Source organism: Saccoglossus kowalevskii, chromosome 22 (assembly GCF_978046115.1).
Source record: "Saccoglossus kowalevskii chromosome 22, keSacKowa6.1, whole genome shotgun sequence".
Taxonomy (NCBI): domain Eukaryota; kingdom Metazoa; phylum Hemichordata; class Enteropneusta; family Harrimaniidae; genus Saccoglossus; species Saccoglossus kowalevskii.
The window spans coordinates 19,253,772-19,279,453 of NC_140662.1; the positions used below are offsets into that span (position 1 = coordinate 19,253,772).

Genomic DNA, 25,682 nt, shown 5'->3' on the forward strand with positions numbered 1-25,682 from the left:
ATTTAAAATTTGGTCCTGTTCTATGCAAAATGTAGCACGCAATTTATTTATTCATTGGCCAAAAACAATTAGAAAAATGAAATGTACTGGAACGAATGGAAAATTAGACGAACGTAAGTTGGAACGAATCGACTTGTGGGACGAATGTGAATTGGACGAATTGACTTAAAGCGTGGTGGTCGTCGCGCAGCGCGTGTTCGAAGTTCATGTAAATAAACAATGTATTTTAAACGCGTTGTATACGTCGCTATGAGTCCCATATCGAACAGGACGCAGCACGACGACTGCCGCCCTTTAAATTCTTTTGTCGATGCTCATTTGTTAATCAGATTGGACGCTGTAAATCTCCAAGCCTCGTTTTAGATTTCCAGGAAATCCCCGACCTTTAGGTCAAAGCAACTTCTCTATATAGCGTCGCTTTGAAAAGAGCTCTTTTCGACCGGACTGAATTCCCTAATTCTATCGAGGTAAGTAACTGTGTCGCCCGTCCATTGGTCTTTGTAGTTAAAAATCTGGGAAAAGTGTGCAGGGAAAGCAACTTTTTGCGAGAAAGAACTACAGACTACAGTGTCACTTGTGTGAATGGCAAAGTAGGGCAGACGACTACCGACATTTGCACTCCGTTAAAGTTTGCCGTCCTGGTGATGTATTTGACCAGGACACTATAGCTACAGCTCTGACACTATACAGGCTGGGACCCAGCATGTACATGTCCATCGACCGAGTCGTGTATACTGACTGGTGCGATATACAACATATCCCAAACACCGAGGAGCCCGGGTTAGGCAATGTAACACTTTATCAGTGTTCCTCTGCAGAGGACTGTGACTTCATCGACTGCTCGCGTCGTAGCCGCCATAAGAGGCAACTCGGCCATATATCGAGTTAAATATTTACAGACTGCATTCTATTTCGCCCATGTTTGTTTGATTTTCTTCATTTTTTTACCAGTTTATTCCGGTATATCAGCGTTTTTTACGTGTTGCATAACAAGGCCCAGAATGCAATATTTCAAATGTTTAGAATGCTATTGGTTTGCAATCAATTTAGTTTCTATGAGTCTAGCTAACATTAACAGACTGTTTTACCCAATTGTAAAACTAACTAAACTTTGTGGTACGGATGTGTTTGGTGCTTTTAGGTCTAGGAAAAATGGGTTACGTATTAAAACTACTTTTGAACATGTATCTTAAACACTGCACCCCCCCTCCCCGATTTGACAATGCAACGCATTATTAAATGCTAACATGGTGCCGCCATGAGAGGCAAATCAGCCATATATCGAGTTAAATATTAACAGACTGCATTCTATTAGTATTACGACCTTGTTTTTGTTTTTTTAGCTCTACTGTCGACTTTGTTGAGCGGACCTTATCATATGAATGATTGTCCTTCGTCATCGTCCATGTCAATGTTTTACTTTTTCGACTTTTTCTTGAAAACTACAAGCCTGAATGCTTTGATACTTGGTGTATATGTACCTTACGTAGACTTCTCTTAGATTTGTTCATTTCATGATCATATCTTCAATTCTCTAATTTTGGTGAATATTTTTGTCATTTTTGGTAAAAAGTGATATTTTTGAATGCTTGTTGAAAACCACAAGTCTGATTGCTTTATTACTATACATATTGTTCATTTTCTAATGATATCTTCAGTTCCTTAATTGAAATGTGCATTGCTAACAATGGAGCTATCTCAGCCGACAGGCTGCTTGTTTCATTCTGGTATATCAGCACTTTTTACGTGTTGCATAATAAGGCCCACAGAATGCAATATTTCAAATGTTTAGAATGCTATGGGTTTGCAATCAATTTAGTTTCCATGAGTCTAGCTAACATTAACAGACTGTTTTACCCAATTGTAAAACCAACTAAACTTTATGGTACGGATGTATTTGGTGCTTTTAGGTTCAGTTATAAATAAGTTATTAAAACTACTTTTGAAAGAAAATACCCAATTTGAAATGACTAATTATACAAGACCCCCCCCCCCCATTAGACAATCCAACACATTATTAAATGCTAACATGGTACTGCCTGCCATGAGAGGCAACAAGTTAAATATTGACAGACTGCATTCTATTACACCCATGTTTTTTTTTGTTTGTTTTTTCACCAGTTTATTCCGGTATATCAGCGCTTGTTACATATTGCATAATAAGGCCCAGAATGCAATATTTCAAATGTTTAGAATGTTATGGGTTTGCAATCAATTGAGTTTCTATGAGCCTAGCTAACATTAACAGACTGTTTTACCCAATTGTAAAACCAACTAAACTTTATGGTACGGGTGTGTGCAGTGCTTTTAGGCCTGCTAATGTTACTAGTATTAAAACTACTTTTGAAAAAAAATAGCCAATTTTAAATGAACATATCTTAAACGCGGCAGACCCCCGATTAGACAATGCAACACATTATTAAATGCTAACATGGTGCCGCCATGAGAGGCAACTTGGCCATATATCAAGTTAATATTGACAGACTGCATTTTATTACGCCCTTGTTTTGCTTTTTTCATTCCAGTCTATTCCGGTTTATCAGCATTTGTTACCTATTGTGATGTCATTTGTTTTCTTATAATTCCTAGTTAGTTAGTTTTTTAGTTATCAATTGAGTTTCTATGAGTTTAGCTAACATTACCAGACTATTTCACCCAAATTGTAAAACCAACTAAACTTTATGGTACGGATGTGTTTGGTGCTTTTAGGTTTAGTAAAAACAAGTTATTAAAACTACTTTTAAAAAAAATGGGTAAACTGATATGTCTAATCATATGAAAAGAATGTCTAAAATACAGTCATACTAGGCAACCTTATCTACTGGTGAAAAAAATATAACAAAACAACTTGTATGGCCTAATAAATTATTTCAAGTCCAGAAGTTGACAATGGGCAACTAAAAGGTGACAACTAAAAGGTGAGGTGTCTCAGAAACACATAATTTGTTTTTGAAATCGGCCAGCGAAATGAATAAGCCATCCTAATTTTTTTTTTTTTCATTTTCATTTTCAATTTTAATTTGATTATTTAGAATAGAATATATTCATTTGTTTTGTCAAATAGATCTCGTCTTTGGTTTTTGTGAAGAGACACATTATATTATAAAACGAATCACATCGTTTTTGCTATATTATTCTTTATGGACTGGATACAGCTTCTGCGGCTCGATAACGTGTGGCGGAAGCGCTTTTATATGAAAAAAAGTCTGTAGTTATGTTATTTTTCGCTCGTCTGGCCCCAAAAGAAAACCTATTAAATTTAATCCGATTTTGATATAGGCCTTTTTACTGGCGTGGAAATGCGTCAACAACTCTCACTCAATACACAAACAAATGTCGCCAAATATATCCACAAATTACGTTTTTATTATGATTTGTTGTGGTGGCATGCCAGCTTTCGTCAGGGTCCACCTGGTCTTTCGGAATATTTCCCATCCACTGAATAATATCGTCGGCCATTATCAAAGCGCAGACGATAATCTCAAATTATGGGTGATGTTTGTAAACAGAAAGTAGTTCCAGGAAATAGACGTGTTTACCAAATATGGTAAACAGGGCCTGGACGTGATATGGAAAATTATTGCTAGGCTCACGCATCGGGATTCCCAAAGCGCTACAAGGCAGGCAATATATGATAATGTACATTTATCCCCAGAATCGGTTTCTAAGCAACATTTAAGGTAGCAAGACTATTATTTGTGTTGAAAATTACGATTTTCACATTTATTTATTAATTGATGAAATGCACTATAAACTTTCATGTGATAAAGTCAACATAACATAGAATGTCATGTAAGTTGGTTAAAATGTAGATTTTCTGAAGGGAAGCAAGGCAGCCTCAGTAGTGTTTTCCAAAATCAACAACACAGGTTTAATCTGTGTGTCTATAAGTTTCAAAGATAAACTCAAGACAAAGCAATGTTAGGATGTGTTATCAGTAGCTATCTGACACACAATGAGTGTTTCCAAACATTTGAGTGGTTTGTCTCCGCCCCTGTTTGTTTCACAGATTAGTCATTTGCATATGAATGTGTCAGACACAAGGTCATACAGCCACTGACAAAAAATCATTGATTTTGGTGTTTTCATATGCCGAATTTATCCAATTATAGCTATCCCATTCCTTTATTTTTTTTGGTTTCCAATAGCCTTACACATTTGGATGTCCCTACGCATGTTAAAACAGACCTTGATGGGAAAACAAATTGATTGTGCCGATAAACAAGTTTGAAAATCTTTGCTGTTACTTCATGGACGTTTTCTAGGAGTTTATGTTTTTCAAAATACAAGGTCCTTAACAAAAAATAACGTATACTTATTGTCGTCGGATTAACACCAACTTTTCACAGCTTTAAGGTGACAGTGAGAGGAACTTGAATGTGTCACGACAAACTATTTCATCGATTATTTACCAGCGAGTTGTGGTTTGAGTTGGGGGCAATGCGACTAAAACAGTAATTGAAATTCAGCACACTATTTTTTAAAATGCGTTGATTGAATAAAACGAACCAGACACATTCAATTTACCAGACTATTGAACAACTAGGAAAAGTGAAAAAAATACTTCTTATCGCCAGCATAAATGCGTAATTATTTTTTTTACAGAAAAAGTTATTTTTCACCATTGATTGAGTAACGCGTCGTAGAATGCAGATACAGGCATGCAAAATACACAGGTGAAAAGCTTGAAGTCTGGCGATTCTAAAAATATATACTTTCCCGGGTCTATTTGTAGTCATTTAGTCACAATTAGAAGATGAAAACAAGTATGCAAATAATAATTTAAAAGCTTTCTTGAAAAATTACATTTTCTATTAAATTGAGATATTTCTCAAGTTTGAAATAGTTTTTGAATTTCTGTAGGTTCTAAATTGTTTTTCTTCTGTTTTTCACTAGAGTCATCATTTATTTTCTAGTACAATTTAAATAAGTCTTCTAGTTTGTTATTGAGTGTTTTCTTATTCAATTGGTGTTCCACATCAGCTCGCACAAAGCCCATGCATGGTACAGTAGTCTTAGCAACATAGAATGTTCTGTGACATAGCTCCGCCCTTGAGAATACCTGATATCAATGGGAAATAATGTGTATTTAGACCAAGATTGACATAGAAAGATGATGTTTATAGAAATTCAACAATTCATTCAACCGATTATCAAGGAAACTCACAAATTTGAACGGTGATTCTAAAATGCTGATTTCATTTTGTCATTGTGTAAATCTGACACTGATGTGTTTTGGGATGAATTATAATACAATTTATACCATTGTTTAGTCTTCAAGGACACTGAGTTTTAGACCCAATAAAACACAATACACATAATAAATTATTAATACATTGTAATTAAAATTTTCATATTACATGTTTATATTTTTGCAAATATTATGGTGTAATTCTCCTTAGAATATTAATATTAATGGAAGATTAATTAGTATAATTAATTACCATATCAGTATTCTAAATGGTTGCCTATTATGGCTTCATTGTTGGGTAAACTGTCACCATTGTTTGCATTTAGTTGACCTAAGTGTAACGAAAATAAAAAACAGTATTGTCAAGCATTCATTATTAACAATATTCATTTTCACATTAATTCAAATATCATTACATGTATCTGCTAAAATATGATCAACTATGAACAAAATTATTCACTTAATCTACCTACATCAAAACTTTAGTGGGAAGCTCTTGTATCCAGCCCGAAACAAAAAAGTTTTGAGCGTTTTCTGTTTTACATCTGTTGTGTCGTGTCATCATGACCAGGTAATGTATGTTGTCTGAGAAAAATTTTGAATTTGTTGACAGGATGTTTTCCTTCAAGCAATATGGATCAAAACCATCTCAAAGTGTTCTAGTTATTTTGACTTATAAATGTCATCAAGTGACTTGTAGTATTCTGAATATTCACTGGACTGCTGCATATTGTATGTGCGTAGACGATGCCATACAATGAGCATGTCTCTCAATATGGAGGCACTGCTGTTGGTGGTGTTTTTTGTCACGTGATTGTTGATTTTCAACCTTTTTTTTGTATTTTTTTTAGTTCCCATTGGTTAGAACATTTCAATTTCCAAATCGAGTTGACCTTTTTTACCAGGTTACATGTCATGGCCTGCTCAGTCAGACAATCCTTTTGCCTGCATAGTCTGTCAGCAAAACCAATGGCCTTGTCTGTCAGATGAAACAATGAACCAGGCTGTAAGATGATCCAATGGCCTTGCCTGTCAGATAAACCCAGTGGCCTGGGCTGTCAGATAAACCAGTGGCCTGGCCTGTCAGATAAACCAGTGGGCTGGGCTGTCAGATAAACCAGTGGGCTGGGGTGTCAGATAAACCAATTGCCTGTGCTTTCAGATAACCAGTGGCCTGGGCTGTCAGATAAACCAGTGGCCTGGGCTGTCAGATAAACCAATGGCCTGGACTGTCAGATAAACCAATGCTTGGATGGTCAGATAAACCAATGTCCTGGGTCATCAGATACACCAATGGCCTGGCTGTCAGATAAACCAATGGCCTAGGTCATCAGATACACCAATGGCCTGGGCTGTCAGATAAACCAATGGCCTAGGTCATCAGATACACCAATGGCCTGGGCTGTCAGATAAACCAATGACCTGGTTTGTCAGATAAACCAATGACCTGGGTCATCAGATACACCAATGGCCTGGGCTGTCAGATAAACCAATGGCCTAGGTCATCAGATACACCAATGGCCTGGGCTGTCAGATAAACCAATGGCCTAGGTCATCAGATACACCAATGGCCTGGGCTGTCAGATAAATCAATGGCCTAGGTCATCAGATGAACCAATGACCTAGCTGCCAGATAAACCAATGGCCTAGGTCATCAGATGAACCAATGGCCTGGTTTGTCAGATGAACCAATGACCTGGGTCATCAGATACACCAATGGCCTGGGCTGTCAGATAAACCAATGGCCTAGGTCATCAGATACACCAATGGCCTGGGCTGTCAGATAAACCAATGGCCTGGGCTGTCAGATAAACCAATGGCCTAGCTGCCAGATAAACCAATGGCCTAGGTCATCAGATGAACCAATGGCCTGGTTTGTCAGATGAACCAATGGCCTAGGTCATCAGATACAGCAATGGCCTGGGCTGTCAGATAAACCAATGACCTGGTTTGTCAGATAAACCAATGACCTGGGTCATCAGATACACCAATGGCCTGGGCTGTCAGATAAACCAATGGCCTAGGTCATCAGATGAACCAATGGCCTGGTTTGTCAGATGAACCAATGGCCTAGGTCATCAGATACACCAATGGCCTGGGCTGTCAGATGAACCAATGGCCTGGTTTGTCAGATAAACCAATGACCTGGTTTGTCAGATAAACCAATGACCTGGTTTGTCAGATAAACCAATGACCTGGTTTGTCAGATGCCCCAATCGGCCTGTTTGTTCTAATAACCCAATAGTCTGGTCTGTCAGCAAAACCAATGGCCTTGCCTATCAGATAAACCAATGGCCTGGGCTATCGGAAGAACAATGGTTAGGCCTGTCGGATAAACCAATGAACCAGGCTCTAAGATAAACCAATGAGAAACTTGACTTGACAAATGTTGTTGAAGACCTTGTAGAACTCATAAAACAACAACTTCTAACACTGAAGTCTGAAGACCATAGATTCTATCCCCTGGATCTATCACTCATTGCGAACACATTTCAAATCTACAATTGTGACACATGTATATATGCACTTATACAACTCCAGATATAATTATGTACAACTTTTGTTTTTTCCAGAAATATCACCATGAGTCACGAAGAGCAGATGGATTATGAGGTGTCATCTGCAACCAGTGAACAGATGTCAACATATACACCTATACCCCAATCTCAAACTCAGGTTCAGCCTAACTGCCCCCCACCATGCAAGATTGTACCCCTTAACTTGACATCCAAATATGCTCACACCTGGAAAACCTGGGAAGGTATCCGTGAATTCATACAGAACTGGCATGATGGTGTTTATGATGCCAGTGAAAAGAATGTCATGGAAACATTATTTGCAACTGAACAGAAGGTTGATTTTAAAAATGTGAGTTGAAAATGTATGCATTACATGATGTACATGTATGTGTAGGATCATAATGTATGGTTACCAAGGTTCATTAGATACCAGCTAGGGAGTTCTTTGGTTACCAAGGTCTGTTAAATATTACCTAGGGAGTTTTATGGTATTCAAGGTCTAACTAGGTTGTACTATGGTGATCAAAGTCTATTACCAGCTAAAGTGTAGTAATATGTAACCTAACATTTAGCTATCTTTTAAGCTGACTTGATGGTCAGGGTGATGGTCAGTGCATGTTTGAATTTCACGTTAACAAACAATGCATTTTACATGCGTTGTATACATCGCTATGAGTCCCATATTAAACAGGATGCGTGCATCGACCACTGTCCTCAACAATGGACAAGTTTTTAGATGGGCATGGTATTGTACAAATACAGCAAGTAAGATTCCATAATAAGACAATAAAGTGTAATTACCATAATCAATTAAAAAGAGATAGAAACTAATGTTACTATACTGTAAAATACTTTATTTTAGCTGAACTAACATTATTTTTTTAAAGCTTAAAATGAAATTCTTTCAGAAATTGTTGAAACTGATTATAATTGTGACGTAAAATTTTAAAGGACATTTTATTCACTGCGTGTGGTCTAGCTCTAATTAGTAGTGTACTGTAAAATACTTTATTTTAGCTGGAAATAATTCACTGATGAGTTTTAATCAGTTAAATGTAAAATATAGGGAAAAAAGTATATTCGCTCGATTTTATTTTCAGTGAATCATTCTTTCAGTGAAAAAAGCGAAAATAAAATATTTTAGAGTAATAGTAAATTAATCAAGAGTTACATGTATGCAGTAATAGTGCCATAATAAAAAATAAAAAAATCTTAGGGAGCGCTGTTATAATACTGTGGAATACTTTATTTTCGTTGGAATTAATTTTTGCTGAAAAGGCTTTTTGGGCGTTTTGTATGGAATTTATTTTCACTGATTTTTGGTGAGTTTAATGTGAAATATAGGAAAAAAAGTATATTCGCTGGATTTTATTTTCACGGAATCATCCCTTCAGCGAAAATAGCGAAAATAAATTCCAAGCATATATAAACTATTCTACAGTAGTCAAATATTCTGTTGCTGTTGTCAATCAAGAAGTAGTATTGTTGCCTTAATTAATTAATTAATTAATTAAACAAGTGTTAGAAATTAATGTTAATAAATTAATATAGTCTATTAAACAAAGGCTAGAAATTTCAATGAACCAGTTTTATTTATATTTTAGACACAAGATGATTCTACTTGCGTTGAGTATAAAGCTTATGTAAAAATCAAAAAAGAACCAAAGAAATGTTATGGGATTCTGCACTATGACAAACATGGCAAACGTCTCTCAATGATCAACTCAGAAACTGCATTAGAGAAAAAGATTTTGTTGCTTGGTTACACGCATAAATCAAGACACAAAGACGTGATTGGTGAATTTGGAGAAGGTCTAAAAGTTGGAGCTCTTGCTTTGATACGAAGTGGTCATCAAGTTACCATGGAAACTAATAAGGAGAGATGGATGTTTGAACTTCAAGCCTATGAAGATTTTGGTGATGAAAGTGGATTGGTTGTAGTTGTATCCAAGCCTTGTAAGTATTCTATGCCATATATGCTATTTACTTTTGTGGCGGGCATGGCTTGGTTGTAGTTGCTTGTAAGTATTCTATCCCATATATGGTATTTCCTTTTGTGGTGGGCATGGATTGGTTGTAGTTGCTTGTAAGTATTCTATCCCATATATGGTATTTCCTTTCGTGGTGGGCATGGATTGATTGTAGTTGCTTGTAAGTATTCTATCCCATATATGGTATTTCCTTTTGTGGTGGGCATGGATTGGTTGTAGTTGCTTGTAAGTATTCTATCCCATATATGGTATTTCCTTTTGTGGTGGGCATGGATTGGTTGTAGTTGCTTGTACGTATTCTATCCCATATATGGTATTTCCTTCTGTGGTGGGCACGGATTGGTTGTAGTTGCTTGTAAGTATTCTATCCCATATATGGTATTTCCTTTTGTGGTGGGCATGGATTGGTTGTAGTTGCTTGTAAGTATTCTATCCCATATATGGTATTTCCTTCTGTGGTGGGCATGGATTGGTTGTAGTTGCTTGTACGTATTCTATCCCATATATGGTATTTCCTTCTGTGGTGGGCACGGATTGGTTGTAGTTGCTTGTAAGTATTCTATGCCATATATGGTATTTCCTTTTGTGGTGGGCATGGATTGGTTGTAGTTGCTTGTAAGTATTCTATGCCATATATGGTATTTCCTTTTGTGGTGGGCATGGATTGGTTGTAGTTGCTTGTAAGTATTCTATGCCATATATGGTATTTCCTTCTGTGGTGGGCATGGATTGGTTGTAGTTGCTTGTAAATATTGTATCCCATATATGGTAATTCTTATTGTAGTAGACATGGATTGGTTGTGAAAAGTCAACCAAGTTCAATTTTGATGTAACTAGCAAATGCAATTTGTGTGATATGGAGTAAAATTTGGCTGAAATAAACATTTGTTAGACGTAGAAATAAATGAAGACATTAATTCTGCTGATAATGAGAACCAGATCTTAGTAATATGCTTATCAAAATCTGTCAATTAGATAAGTGTACTGGTAGTAAGCCAAAATATTGTTTTCATTATGACAGCATAGTTTTTTTTCGCTTTTTGAAAACTGACTAGTATTTTTTTTTTTTTCATACAACTGTATTATTACTCTATTTTTTAGGTAATGCGAATCCCAAAAATGGAATCATTACATGCGTAAGCGTTCTCTAATAATAAAAACAAACATGGCTGCTACAGGGTTTGACCAGAATCCACACAACAAAATTTTCTGATTCTGTTCTAAACATTTTGGATTTTAGCATTCCCATGGTGTATCCTTGGAAGGAAAAATTGTATAATAATAAGATTATTACGAGGACACCTCAAAATAAGCACTCAGACAGTACGCCGTGCATCAACCTTCGCTGTCATCGGTCAATACTCCCGCTGTACTGTCTTCGTGCATACTTTGAGGTATCCTCGTAATAACCTCATAGTATTGTACATATAGTATTATATGAGGAAATGTTTTATGTTTGGATTATTCTATTTAATACAATAAAGATAAGATAAAGATAAAAATAAAAATAAAAATTCTGACATTTCTAATTTTCTTATTTTCAAAATGAAGTTAATGAAAATAAAATAAGGTTTCAATAATAATAAAATATAAAGTGAGAAAACTGAAAAATTAATTTGTTTAAATCCTGTTACAAGATGGCAGGTAGTATGGTAATGCAACTATAATATTGTGGTGTTTTGATTTTAGTATAAATTGATATTGTTCTTTGTTATGTTTGATGTGTTGAATAGTTTGTTTCTTTCTTTGTTGAATAATTTACTGTTTATCAAATGATGTATTTCATCTTCTACGTTATGGAAATTAGAGCAATATGAGAATGATCTTATTCCTAGGAGGATGTCAGTTTCACGAAACAGAACCTAGATAAATTACATAAATTGTGGTGTATAAAAATTATTTTCTCTTCGGAAATAACTTCCATACCCTCTAACATGTAGAAAAGACCATAAGGTTCTGACATAACACTTAAAGCTTGCTGTATTTTCTGACATTATTTTCAGCCTGGGTCAGTGGTAGTGAGGAGAGACATTATGACATGAAATTCCCACCATGGTAAGTGCACATTTATCTATTGTTTATCATTGTAGAATTCGCATAACACCAAATTATGCAATCACTGTCTCTCCATCTGGTCTGCCATTTTCAGTGATTGCTATTTTGGGGGAAATTATTACTGTAAAACATGTCTTTTTTGTGAGCATGTCTTTTTAGTGAATTTAGCGAGAGAACTGATTCGCTAATTCAAGATGTTGATAATGACTTTATTATAAATTCAAAATGACCAAGGCTTATACATTTTTTCTTTGTTTTTATGGAGGTGATAACTGTGCATTTGTTTTGGCACGCGACAGACAAGTATTGTGAAAACAGGAAATCAACAATGACAGGAGAGATTCGCTATTTAAAATCAACATTACGGTATTACGTCATTTTACCACAATTCGCTAAAATTGCATGTCGCTTTTTTAACATGTTTTATAGTACCGCTGCTTACTCCTGATTTTTCAGATATTCCCTCATTCTCTAAGAACTTGTTACAGAACAATCTCTATTTACCTTATACTAAATTTGTGATAACATTCAGGTAAAGCGTCATTATATACCGGTATTCCATTTCACTGATTGTGATATTAGAAAAAGTTGCCCCCCCCCTCTACACATATCTCTGTGAAAATAGGAATACATATGCATACCAATTTGTGTTTTGAAGAGCTGACTAGTTAATTTCAGAGTAACTGTAAGAAAGACATGGTTTTGTAGCAGATTAAGGGATTAAATGTCTCTATCTTCTGGGGCGAAGCTACGTCGCAAGACGTTCCACATTGCTAAGACGCACACCACTGTACTACGTATTTCTATGGGCTCTGCATGTGCTGCTGTGGAATGCCGAGCGAAGGGACAGTGAAAATAGCTAAATTTGAGAAAACGTTCAACATAAACTCAACTTTGAAGCACAATGTAGTCCTGCACAACCAAATTTATATGTTACACATGCATGGGTAATCTTGTTACACTGTTCAGGGGAGTCTCAACAACCATCCCGAAGTATCGTTTTCTTTGAGAATTTTTGGCCTTTGTTATCATCGTGATGGTTGCCATGCGGTGAAAATGTCCGGATGTCGTCCCCCTGAGCATTGTTTCTCCTGACACTTTTATATGCAAATCGCAAGTAGAATGCTCACAGCATAGAACTCAATCATCATGAATGATTCTTGATGCGATTCATAAGTAAATATTTATAAAAAAAATCTTAAACATCATATCTTATTTAATTGCTATTCTAGTTTGTTGGTTGTTTATATAGTTTGGATGGCAATCCTTTTTTCAAAACCTTGAAAATGACAACAGCAGATCAGTGAATGACATTTTGTTATGCAGAGTATCATTCCATAGTAGTTTCAGTGACATCAGCTATGTTAAATATACTGTGTAATGTCAGGTAGTAGGTACCGTAAAAATTCTAAAATTTCGTCCTCTCTAAAAATTTGAGTGTGTAATTATTTGCCCAATTTCAGTATTTTTTTGACCTCCAAATTTTCGACTTCACCAAAAGTTGCCGACTTATTCTTATTCAAAAATTACGACCAGTTTTGGTTTTCTCCTAGATGAAAAAAATCACATGGTTGCATAGTTTATTCGTGGAACAAAGTTGAAACATGGCCTGATTATTCAGCATAATATTCTGTGCAAAAAGAGGTCAACCTGTTACTGATCGCATGCCCTTGTATGGAAGCTTGAGTTTGTTTTGCCTGCCACAGTGTAAAACACTGTTCACTTCTTTTATTTTCGTACTACAGTCCGCATTTCAGCGACTACTGACCTACAATGACACAGCCAGACATTCGTTTTGAATTTACCGTTGATGTGAGCGTCCAAACGGGACTTTCCCCAAAGGCGTGTATGCAATATACCAATGTATTATTTGTATTCAATGTCATGTGACTAAGTTCTAACCAATCATAGCATGGTAACAATGAAATGTGATAATTTCTTTTATATATTAGTCCCGTCAAATTGAAGGATGGTGATACATGCTGCTCTATCTCATCGGTATCATTGGATGAATGGGCTGAATGCAGAAAAAGATTCCTCTTTTTAACTCCACCCAATGAAAGTGTAGACACTGGAAATGGTAAGCATCTCTTAGAGTATACTGCCCTCATTCGGGGTCTTTTAGAAATATAGTTCTTCTGCAATAAATTAAATATTCAATGACATGCACGTGGTTAGAATGCCTGCCCAACATTAGAGAGATTTCTAGTTTGACTCAACTCAAAGTACATATGCCTGCTTGCCATGCTGGTAGCATTCAGGGCTGGAAAGATGCCTTTCTTTTGAAGGTATTCTAAGTGGTGTACGTGTTGTTCTATTTGTATTTTTGTTTGTAAATACATTGTATTTTCTTTGTGTGACACCTGAAGGCACATGTTTATCATGTGATCAGTTTTCTGAACCAAATCCAAGTGTCACACAGCCTCAGGATTTCAAATACTGTGAAATACTTTTTTTTTTTTTATTTTCGCTTAGAATTAATTTTCGCTGAAGGAATGATTCAGTAAAAATAAAATCCAGCAAATATACCCTTTTTCCTATATTTTACATTCAACTCATCAGAAATTAGTGAAAATAAATTCCATACAAAACACTTAAAAAGTGTTTTCAGCAAAATCAATTCCAGTTAAAATAAAGTATTCTACAGTACATGTATGTATCAAATCAAATATTTGTGTAAGAATGTTTATTTGTTCCTGTTGAAACAAATTTCAAAAACAGGGACCTATATTTTGATCTTCGTCCATCTATAATTCACCCATCTGTCCATCCACAGTCATATTTCAGAACCCTCTGGCCCAAATTGATCATATAAGCACATGAGCACATGCAGTGGTTTAGCGATGTCCAACTGGCAGTAATTTTTTTTTAAATGTGGTATTTTGGACATGTTGTTGGTACATACATTATACTATTATACATATAATTGCTTGGATATATATTCATGATAATTGGTTTCACGATTGGATGAAATATGGGTGACTAGCAACCATTTTGTACATCATACACATTGGAATACAGGTCCATGTCAGTTTGTTTCATAATTAGATTAAAGATGGCCGACGAGCAGCCACCTTGTTTTTTGAGAATATGGTTACTTGGACACACTTTATCAGTTTTTGTTCAAATTAAGTTACATACATTATACGTGTTGAGATACATGTTTGTAAAGATTTGTTTCGTGATAAGATTCAAAATGGCCAATTAGCAGCCATATTGGGTTTTTTTAAATGTATCATTTACATTTGTTTTTTTGTTTTATTCAAATTATAAATGTTAGGATACATGTCCGTGACAATTAGTTTCACAATCAGATCAAAGATGGTCAACTGGCAGCCATTTCCTTTTTTAGCCAAACTACTATAATATCTCTTTCACCTACTGGTATGTACTATGATTCAAAGATGGCCATCTGACATAAAATAAAAACAAAAATATGCATCATGATTTGTTCTATGATAGGATCAAAGATGGTCTACTGCTGATATTGGTGATACTACTATATCCATGATACTCATATATAGTCTTATATATGTGTCACATTCATCATAATACACACCTATGTTTGTTTCTGGGAATGTCTTCCACAAATGTTGCATCAAATGTTCATCATCTGTAAATATAAATAAAAAATAAAAAAAAAATATTTATTAAATATAAAAAATAATGTACATACTAGTAGATCATTTAGCATAACCTGAGTGAGTCTGGTTGCAAAGAAATTCAGATTTCCTCCTGAGATTACGTCTGACATGAGTATATTTCAACTGATACTCTTAGTTGTGAATTCTCTAAGATACAATGTATGTTAGTCACATGGTACATGTTCATGTTTGACTTATGTTTCATTCTCATTAAATTGTAAAGTTGCTTAATTTTTCACCATTAAAACATTGTTAGAAAGATTGTGACTGGGTAATGGTAAACAAATAAGGGCAAAAAGAAAAAAAACTTAAGTTGCCCTCAAGTCAGAAAAATTGGGTCGGTCGGTCTGATTTTTTTTTTTAAACTTGTAAAAACTAAGGGTATCGTAAATAGCCAAGGTATATTGACTTTATAGTATTCGGAACATGTCAGTGAAATACAGATCAACTCGAGGTTCAAAGTCGGCACTTATTCCCCGGGGACCCTGGGGATCAAACAACGGCCGGGATCGATAATTTTTAGAGGAACACTTTTTTACTGCTTAAAATGGTGAGTTTTTAATATTTGGGCCTATTAAAAAATAAAAAAAAAACTGCGACCCGATATTTCATATTTTTTGGTCGGTTGCTGAGAGCAACAAAACAATTTTTTTTTTTGGCCTAAGCTGGCACACACTTATGATACTGTAGATATACTCTTTACTTGAATTTGGAACCAAAAATTGTATAAATATGAGAAATAATAGCAAATAGAAATATAAAGTTTGTGAACAAATAGAAGTCGGGAAAATGATTTTTGTTGATACTACCGGTAGATTAGAATATTATTCACTTTCAAAAACTGTCCATACACGAAAAAATTCATTTAGAAATAATTTACCTGGTCACATGATCAGTCATTTGCACATTCAACTTGATTGGATATATTATGCATGTAACGATACATGTCTATAACAATGACAGATAAAAGATAACAGGCTTGCAGCCATCTTGCTTTTTATTATATTACATGTACTTGGCCACAGTACGAAATAAATTACTTTATTTTAGGCAATAACATTTCCCCTAATTGGAATGAGAGACTGTGAAATTAACGAAGACTTGTTTGTTTGTAGGTTCCCTACTGCTTGATGATCAATTTCGTGGTCAGTTATTTGTTAAAGGTACCTGGGTTGCTGATTGGAGAGAGGATAATTTGCATACTGGTGTTAATTTTTGTGAATTGAGAATCGATAGAGATAGAAATGCTGTATCTCAGCCAACCGAGATTGATCATAAGGTAATTATGAATAGTAACTTCTATAGGAATATCGTATCTCAGCCAATTGAGATTGGTTACCAAGTATTCCTATCAAAAGTGCTATTCATAATTACCGTAAATTACTTTATTTTCGCTTGGAATTAATTTTATACCTAATATACCTTTTATACCTTATACGCTGAATATACCTTTTTACATTCAACTCAGTCACAAATCAGTGAAAATAAATTCCATACAAAACACCTAAAAAGTCGTTTCAGCTAAAATTAATTCCATCTAAAATAAAGTATTTTACGGTAATTATGAATAGCACTTTTGATAGGAATACTTTATCTCAGTTTTTCATGAAACTTTAGATCCTATGAGCGGTGTCGTGACACTCCTACCAAATGTAGGCTCTTACCCCTGCCACTTATTCACCATACAAACATGTATTTGGTATCTAAACCTTGTTTTTCACTCCCACTGACATCCTTGATATTTGCATCAAAGCAGAGATTTGATACCAAATTGTTGTTCAGTTCTTGCCAGCTTTTTCATAGTAATTATGAAATCATCTTTGTATCACTGAACATAAACCTTCATTGAATTCACCTTGGATTTTTCATTTGTAGTTGAGTTCTATGTGGCCACGTGCTTTAGAACAAAGAAGCGATTTAGCTGGCAGATACTTTGATTTATTGGCAAATAATCCGTAAGTATTATATACCATTTCTTTCCTTCCTAATTAGGCTTACCTTACTTCCTTGTGATACCACACTACCATCCTTTGCTTGTTCGTTCATTCATTCATTCATTCATTCATTCATTCATTCATTCATTCATTCATTCATTTCATCCTTAATTCCTTCCTTCCATCTCTCTCTCCTTCCATATCTCTTTTTTTCTTGTGGTTCCTGCCTGCCTCCCTCCCTCCTCCCTCCCGCCCTCAGTCCCTCCCGCCCTCCCTCCCTCCCTCCCTCCCTCCCTCCCTCCTCCCTCCCTCCCTCCCTCCCTCCCTCCTATGCCATCCCGTCCTTCATTCTGCGTTACCACTCTGCAATCTTTCTGATAGACATATACATGTAATTCTAATATGAAAATGTTGTTCTTCAAACATTGGACACAAACACCTAACCAAAACATATTTTAAATATTTTCTACAGTAACTGTAGAGATGTGAGGCATGCCAATACATATGCCATGACAGAAACAACAGCAGCTCTGATGGCTGAACAGTTCCGCAAGTAAGTTTTCTATTATATTTAAATAGAAAGGTTTTTATTATTCATTATGTCAGTGTTGATATAATACATTACTCTAACCTAAGCCCAGGGGTTTATTTTGCTAATACAGTGGCCCCTCGCTAAGTCGCAAGTGCTTTTCGCATTGTGTATTTAATTGGCCGTTAAATGGCTGGAGGAGATGACTTAACACCTACTGACCATCAATTACTGAGATACAAAGGCTGACGGCGGTATGAAGTTGCGACTTTACGTACTTCTCAGCCAGCCATCTTTCATAAAGCTCTATAAAACTCGCTGCAATTAGTTGAATTAATCCTTACGAACATGAACGCTGGGATGTGTTTCAATAAAGAAAACGTACTATAAATAAATCCATCTATGTATATGTAGTTTTTATCCATTTTCAATGCATGAGGCCTCTTCTATTATACATTTACTATACTTTTTCTCACAGAGTGAATGACGATGCCTTTCCAGTAATTGACTCTTTTGCCTGGCAAGAACTTGGTAAAGTACAAGATGAAATACAGAGAAAGGTTAGTCAGTGTACTGTGGTTTTCAAAACATACTTATATTATTTACTCTCACCAGATTCAACATCTACTGCTGTATTCCAACTGGATCCCTTATGTCATGACAATTCAGTGTAATAAAGCAGTATATTAATTTTCTATATTTCTTATACTTTAATAAAAATTTAGGAAATCTGATTGGTCCATGCAAGCAGATTCACCTTTTGACATGATTGGCTATTGCTAAAAATACGCCAACAAGATGTGGGCGGTTTCACTGAGTATTTCAGTATTATTATGAATAACATTTCCCTTAATTGCAATGAAGACTGTGCAATTAATGAAGACTTGTTTGTTTGTAGGTTCCCTACTGCTATTGCTAAAAATACGGCAACAAGATGTGGACGGTTTCACACAGAATTTTCAGTATTATTATTGTGTGATATAAAGCTGCATATATTTAAAATTATATTTCTAACCTCAAATTCTGCGCCCACAGAAATTAGATTGACCCATGTGTAGTGAATCTCATGTAATATAAAACAGACTCAGATGATTTGACTACAAAATTATTAAATATTTATATCCCTCTAAACCATAAATATTGTGATGGCTCGAAAACTATTTCTTAATCGTAACTGTAAAATACTTTATTTTAGTTAGAATTAATTTTTGCTGAAAAGACTTTTTGGGTATTTTTTTGAATTTATTTTAACTAATTTTTGACAATGTAAAATATAGCAAAAAAGGTATATTCACTGTTTTTTTATTTTCACCCAATCATTGCTTCAGCAAATATAGCGAAAATTAATTCCAAGCGAAAATAAATATTTTACAGTAAGCTAATGGTAATCAATGTTCATGAACAGCATTCTTTTATGCAAATGAGCCAGAATTCTGTACATACACACCCACTAATAATAATCATTGCATTAGTTTTTAGCCTTTTAGAATGGATACATGAGATGAACACAATATCAAATTTGTGATCCTACATTATCAAGGGGAGCCAGGGTGAGAGCTAGCTTGTATAAGTTACAGGAAATAAAAACGGCATTTTACGATTTTACAAGAAATATAATGAAAGTTCCATTTGCAGTAAAAAATAGGTTTTTACACTTTACAAATAAAGCAATTTCCTAATTACATTTTTATAATATATTTGATAATTTGTGTTTAAAAATCAAAATTGGAAATTGCATACAAATTACAACATTTAAGGTGGAAAATGCTTTATACATACATAAAATATGATTTTTGTACAAATTGCGGACGAATAAAATAGCTGATTACATTTTACACCTTGTCCATGTCTATGAATTTACGTTTTTATTTAAATTACATTATAACGAAAATAAAAACAATTGATTACAGCTTATGAAATTACCCCTTTATTATCAGATTTATTAAACTCATATAGTAATTTCACTACTAACATCTTATATTTTAGTGTCACTCATGAGTTCTCCTCTATTTACTGTAGAATACTTTATTTTCGCTTGGAATTTATTTTCGCTATTTTCGCTGAATGGATGATTTCGTGAAAATAAAATCCAGCGAATATACTTTTTTTCCTATATTTCACATTAAATTCATCAAAAATCAGTGAAAATAAGTTCCATACAAAACGCCCAAAAAGCCTTTTCAGCGAAAATTAATTCCAGCGAAAATAAAGTATTCCAAAGTATCTGATTTGTATGATCAACAGGAACATATGATTTATTTAAACAATAATGCTCCTCTAACTGGTGATATATGCTATTTTTTAGGTCGTGCGCTGCAATCAAACCTTGCTGACTCTTTTACACAAATCTGGTCGCTACACTACTTTAGAAGAAGCCAGGGAAGCCATGAAAACCAAAACACTGCTTGTTAAACCATTTGCACGACTTACTGATGATCAACGAAGTATTTTGCAGCATGGAATAAAGTTAGCTAATCTAGTTGAACCAAAATTAAATTTATCTATGATAGATGTCATTGACACCAAAGATGAAGAGGTGGGTATGTTGCCCTCTAGTGGCCAGTGCGAGCACCCTAATGTTGAGCATAAAAGTGCTGTGTTAACACAATTTAGTTAAGATTGTTTAAACCAAATGAGACTAACACACTAATGATGGTAATAAAACCATAAACCATAAATATTGTAGAATCACAGTTTTGCACTGAATAGACCAGAATGAAAATGAGCAGACTGAATTAAATTATACTTGATATTACAAATTCATAAAACAGTCCTAGTCCTATTTATAATACTGTGGAATACTTTATTTTCGCTGGAATTAATTTTCACTGAAAAGGCTTTTTGGGCATTTTGCTTGGAATTTATTTTCACTGATTTTTGATGAGTTTAATGTAAAATATAGGAAAAAAAGTATATTCGCTGGATTAAATTTTCACGGAATCATGCCTTCAGCGAAAATAGCGAAAATAAATTCCAAGCGAAAATAAAGTATTCTACAGTATGCACTTTCCTTTGGAAGATTGGGACAAAAATAGCCAAATTTTTTGAGTAAAAACTAAAAATTGTCTAAAATTTTGTTTGTTGGCTCCACACTCGGGTTCATGTACAGAAATATAGTCGAATGCAAGACAAATTGGCAGAAATTTTTGGGCAAGGTGGCGGTGAAGAGGTTGAAGTGAGTCAGTGAAAACTGCAAAATTTTTAGCAGTGAAAATTTTACTGGGGTCCCACAACATGGATCGAGTGTGAGGTACCTGAAATCACAAACATTTGTAGCAGTGAAAATTGAACTGTTTACAGTATATAGTTATTGACAATCATGACCGTCTGGTACATGTATGTGCATTTATTTCTAATGCACTTTAGTTCATTCTTCAGATTGGATTGTAAAATTTATTTATAATAACTTGTTTTGTTTCAGAGACCAGTGACTCATGATAAGAGAATAGAGCTTCCTTTTTGGATGCTGGATATCGGAATCATTCACAAGTTTGGAAAAATGTGTGGAGCTGAGAAATGCTTATGCAGAGAAATACGTATCTGTAATAGTCTTATCGCACTGCGTAGAGATCACATTCCACAGAAGGTTACCAAGCATTCCAGAGAACCAGGCATAGACCAATCCATTATGAAAATTGTGTCTCACTTTGTTAGTCCTGAGTGTCAGAGGACATCTCCTTACTGCACTGAGTTACATGCAGTTGGACATGTTCTGGACTACTCTAAAACTCATGCTCATTGTGTTACACTAGAAGAAGAGCTTAGAAGTAAAATAAAAAGCTTACAGGTAAGTTAGGGAGTCTGATATATTGACATATGTTGCCAAGAGTTCTAAATTCTGTGCCTAAATATTGTACACTGTAATGTTAAATCTTAGAGATACGGCTGATCTGCACTGGCTCGGAAGATGAATTCTGATTGGCTAAAAAAACAAAAAAACTTGTGACGTTGAATGCACATTCATTGTCAGTATTGTTATGCAAATTCAAACTAGCTAATCATTTACAACCTTCCGAGCCAGTGCAGATTAGCCCTAGAGATAACATGTTTTTGAGAAGCTAGGGAGTCTGGTACAAGACAGCATGTTAACTGGCACCTGGGGAGTCTCATTCAGGGAACTAACACTATGAATGTGCAATGTACAGGGAAGCATATTAGCAATAGGTTAGGGAGTCTGATATATTGACATATGTTGTCTGGAGTTCTGAATTCAGTACCTAAATACTATACACTCTAATGTAAACAAATCTTAGAGATAACATGTTTGTGAGAAGCTAGGGAGTATGGTACAGGACAGCATGTTAACTGGCACCTAGGCAGTCTTATTCAGGGAACTAACACTACGAATGTGCAATGTACAGGAAAGCATATTAGCAATAAGTTGAGGAGTCTGATATATTGACATATGTTGTCTCGAGTTCTGAATTCAGTACCTAAATACTATACACTCTAATGTAAATGCATCTTAGAGATAACATATTTGTGAGAAGCTAGGGAGTCTGGTACAGGACAGCATGTTAACTGGCACCTAGGGAGTCTCATTCAAAGAACTGACACTAAGAATGTACAATGTACAGAGAAACATGTTAGCAAGAGGTTAGGGAGTCTGGTGCATGATAGAATTGTTTACCTGCATTGCTTGTGTCTTGTAAAGGACATCTAGTGAGTCTGATATCGACATATGTTGTCTAGAGTTGGAAATTCAGTTCGGAAACACCTGGAATTTAGTACTGTAACAATGTGTATGGAAGCATGTTAACTAACACATACTTAGGGAGTCTGGTTAAGGGAAGCATGTGTTAACCTGCACATATTGTGTCTGTTGCAGGGTATTAACAACTAGGGAGTCTGGTATATAGAAGATGTTAACTAGCACCAAGGGAAGTCTGGTACAGGGAAGTATGGATGATGTAAATATAGTGACCCCCTAACATATTAATTGTTAATTACAGATTGATCTCATGGACTATGAAAAAAATTTCCAAGATGAACTTAAGAAGATGCGTGGAAATAATGCCATTTTGGAGAAACAACTGATGGATTCAATGGTCAGGAACACAGACTCTGATTCCAGGATCAAGGAAATAGGAGAACAATATGAAAGACAATTTCAAGATCAAAAAGGAAAATGGCAGGTCAGTGTAGTCACCAATTTTCTTCATCTCTGTAATAGCCCCATTTGAACATAGTTCATTAACAAGAATTTATGTATCTGTGTGATCACACCTGTATCTTGGACGTGCCTTGACCGATTACGTTGAAACTTCGCTCATATATTATGCATCTTAGGATACTTATAAACATTCATTAGTTAGTGATCTAATTTAGAATCACTGACTAATTGCAATTTAGACCTTGATGGACATCATTCAGTTTTTCAGATAAGATTCAAAATGGCTGACTGGTGGACATTTTCTTTTAGTGAGCGCTGTTTTGAAGCCATATTTCTTTAGCGATCATGATCAAACTGTACATATTCATCAAACATCATGTCACATATATTGTACATGTATTTGACAATTCTGTTCAAATTTGTTGTTGTTTTTTTTTTTAAAAAAAACAGTGAGCATTTCTGAAATGAATCTTGGTCATGCCGGACAAATTCTTTTTTAACTACACTCATTCAAAAGGAAAAAATAAACATCATGTGATTTAATTATTGATGATCATTACAATTTTTTACTTTATTTTCAGAAATCAATTCAAGACAAAGATGCACATATTAAGGCACAAGAAGATGATATTTTGGAGTTAGAAAAAGATTTGAATCATAAGATTCAGCTACTGAATAATAGAGAAAAGCAGTTGGAAGGGTACTCCAAGACATTGGACCATAAACACACTGTGATGGTGGAGAAGGTCACACACTATAGAGATAAACTTAAAGAAAAGTAAGGTCAACTTCCATGTTTGTGAAAAAATAATCATCTGACAATGCTGAGGTATTCTTCCAGACTGGCCTAAAATAATAGAATGCTGATGTTGAAGTTCAACATAGTACATGTGTATATGCGCTGTGACAATGATGCATATACAAGATATATAATGCATATAATCTTGAATAATTCACATTTACGCATAAGGATACAGTTAATGTCATTAACTTTCAATAACTATGGGTATGTCATATATTGTACTTCATGTATCAGATAATCTTCTGAAGGAAAGTGCTGACTAAAAATGGGAATATTTTGTGAATTTGCGATGAAATGGTGGTGAAAAGGTGTCCATAATATAAAATTGAGTGCTTCATTGTATGAAGACTTCATTTCCAGTCTCTGTCCCAGTAGCACAGCGACAAGATACTGAAACCATGTCTACATTGTATGAAAATTATTACTCTGTCCATTTCTATTTCTAAGTTTCATGTGGTCGGGCAGATTATTTTTTGCAGCATATCACACTGATATAGATAATTAAAGTCATCTGTATTTGTTTTTGTCTGTCAGGGCAAACGATGTACTTACAGCTAATAGAACACAAGAATATGCCTCCACTCTTTGTAACGAGGTTGCTAGTATTTGTAAAGACATATGCACAGAGTTAGAGGTAAGTGCACAACGGTTTCAGAGAAACACACATCACTTAATTTGTTCTCTGTAGGTGACAATGTATTTTGGGGATTTAAACGTTGAGCCAAATGATTGCCGGTTATCTGTCTGTTAATTCAGAATTAAATTGGTGAGATTTCCATGAGGTCTTTAAAACTTTCACTTATATCTCATTTAACCTGACCCCAGCCTGCTATCGTGACCAAAATCAAGTCATTTTGAGTTATCAAGCTTTCTAAAGCATGTTTGAATTCAACTAATACTATTTTCTTCGTAAATAGCATTCTTTTCAAGCGTAGACTTTATTCGAGTGTAATAAACGTAAGTGAAATGTAAAGTTACAACTCTTACTTTTGAAATTGGTGATAAATACTTGCATATACCATTTTTTCATGCAACAACAATTCGTCTACAGCATTAGATTTATTGGGTTTTTACGCGTTTTGACTTCACAGTGAATTATTTTATGTTTTTTTGACAGGCTCAACCCTATATTTGCAACATCTGTGCAACTAAAAGAAGATCACATGTGTTCTTGCCATGCTCACATTACAAGTTTTGTAAAACCTGCGCAGATAAAATTTTCGAAGAGAAGAAACAATGTCCAATCTGTAAACAAGAAATTACAAGTGTAACAAAGATATTTGAATAGTTAGATAACTAACCAATTCAGAGTGCATTATTATTTGTTTGAATGCATCGTGTCTTGATCTTGTCATCATTTCGTTTTTCTATTATAGGTAGTGAAATAGATATTCATTACATGACAGTTACAAACTGCTCTTTTAGCAATGACATCTTGTCCACAGTCAGCTGGCGTACAAGTGATAATAAAATTTACCGATATTTACTATATTGGGGGGCAGCTTAACTTTTTCACCACCAGACTTTCTCGACAAATTTTTCTGACATGAACCCTAATTTTGGAGCCAACAGACAAAATTTGAGACAATTTTCAGTTCTCACTCACAAATTTTGGCTATTTTTGTCCCAATCTTTTGAAGGAAAGTGCAGACTATAAATGGGAAAAGGTTAAAACTGAAGAAAGAGACAAGTTGTGAAACACGTTTTTCAGTTTCCTACAAATCGGGGGTAAAATACCAAACTTTCACAGCCAAACAATTCGTTTGGGCAACATTAAGCGCTAATTAACACTAAAAAAATTTGGCTGAATTCATGGTTTTTGTGGAAAAATCCCTTGCATATAAACACCTCATTACACCAAGAACACTTTTTATGAGGTATTTGAAAATTCAGATAGTAAATAT

General features: G+C 34.9%; 1 protein-coding gene across 1 annotated transcript; it reads left to right on the top strand.

The window, feature by feature from the left end:
* Positions 1-380: 380 nt before the first annotated feature.
* On the top strand, positions 381-25,109 carry LOC100369106 (uncharacterized). Its single transcript, XM_085495508.1, has 15 exons — positions 381-467; positions 7,765-8,059; positions 9,315-9,666; positions 11,705-11,756; positions 13,709-13,836; positions 16,516-16,679; positions 17,276-17,355; positions 17,807-17,887; positions 18,342-18,423; positions 20,169-20,399; positions 21,285-21,650; positions 22,816-22,998; positions 23,558-23,754; positions 24,313-24,412; positions 24,896-25,109. Exons 2-15 carry the CDS (start codon positions 7,775-7,777, stop codon positions 25,064-25,066), a joined length of 2,472 nt encoding a protein of 823 aa, XP_085351634.1. The 5' UTR covers positions 381-467; positions 7,765-7,774; the 3' UTR covers positions 25,067-25,109.
* Positions 25,110-25,682: the final 573 nt, after the last annotated feature.